The sequence below is a fragment of the Propithecus coquereli genome, unplaced genomic scaffold (assembly GCF_000956105.1).
Source record: "Propithecus coquereli isolate 6110/MARCELLA unplaced genomic scaffold, Pcoq_1.0 Scaffold67, whole genome shotgun sequence".
NCBI classification, from domain to species: domain Eukaryota; kingdom Metazoa; phylum Chordata; class Mammalia; order Primates; family Indriidae; genus Propithecus; species Propithecus coquereli.
The window spans coordinates 5,243,264-5,244,312 of NW_012152729.1; the positions used below are offsets into that span (position 1 = coordinate 5,243,264).

The 1,049-nt window shown below is 47.9% G+C and overlaps 1 protein-coding gene across 1 annotated transcript in view; it reads right to left on the reverse strand.

The window, feature by feature from the left end:
* CDH5 (cadherin 5, type 2 (vascular endothelium)) overlaps window positions 1-1,049 on the reverse strand; it is a 30,916-nt gene that overhangs the window by 8,255 nt on the left and 21,612 nt on the right. The window contains exon 8 of the mRNA XM_012660618.1: window positions 535-677. Coding sequence (XP_012516072.1) covers window positions 535-677 — 143 coding nt within the window. The remainder of the gene's footprint in view (window positions 1-534; window positions 678-1,049) is intronic.

The following is a 1,049-nucleotide window of genomic DNA, read 5'->3' on the forward strand; positions in this document are numbered from 1 at the left end:
CCTGACAATCTCAGAGTTGGAAGCTGCTTCAGATTTTGAATTCAACTCATTAACTGGTACATAGAACCGCGCCTGCCTAGCATTTCCCAAGCATCCAGGATAATAAAAATCACATGGCACTTGTTAAATGCACATTCCTTGGCCCCATCTCTGGTTCACTGAACCAGAATCTCCAGGGAGGAGTTTGAGAGCTCTACGCTTAATAGGTGTCTTAGGTGATTCTCAGCGCAGAGACATCTGCACAGCCTGTTTTATAACAGTGCTTCTCAAACTATCACGTGCTGACGTTCTGATTCAGAGTAGGGGTGAGGCTTGAGATTCTGCGCTCCCAACAAGGTCTCAGGTGATCTAGATGCTGCTGGTTCTAGAACCACATTTGGACATGCAAGCTCTGTATCATCCCAGCCAAGGGGTGTTTCGGCAGGTACTTGTATATAATACCTCTAGAGACCCCAAATGACAGGTTATGGCAGTTTGGAAAGAATAAGGAAAGAGGAAAAGAGCCCAGGTCCCCTAGCAGTTTGGACCACTCACCACTAGAATCCAGTTCTTTGGCCTCCACAGTCAGGTTATACCAGGGGTAGATTTCTCTGTCCAGCGCTTTCTCATTGTAAATGTCCCCCTGTTTGGTTACGTGGAAGAATTGGCCTTTGTCACTGGTCCTGCGGAGGGAGTATCTGCCCAGAGGAGAGAGTTCCATGACTTTCCATTGTTCTTTACTGAGTCCAAACTCCCCAGCATGACAGACAAGGCCCTTGGGGATTTGCTCCCTGCTTCCTTCCCCATCCTCCCCCTCATTGCTGGTTGCCCCCCACCACCCAAAGCAACGAGCAGACCTACACGGCAAGATTCAGGGTAGCGAGATAATGTCTTTGGTCTTAGCCATGTTGCCATCCCTGGACTTCAGGTGGTACCTGAGACCATCATTAGCACTGTCAGAGCTGAGCAGGTGACATTATACCACAGCTGAGACTGGTTCTTGTGATTAATGAAAAGATAGTTGGGTAAGAACCAGGAAGAAACACAAAAGGAGCTGGAATAAATAAGTA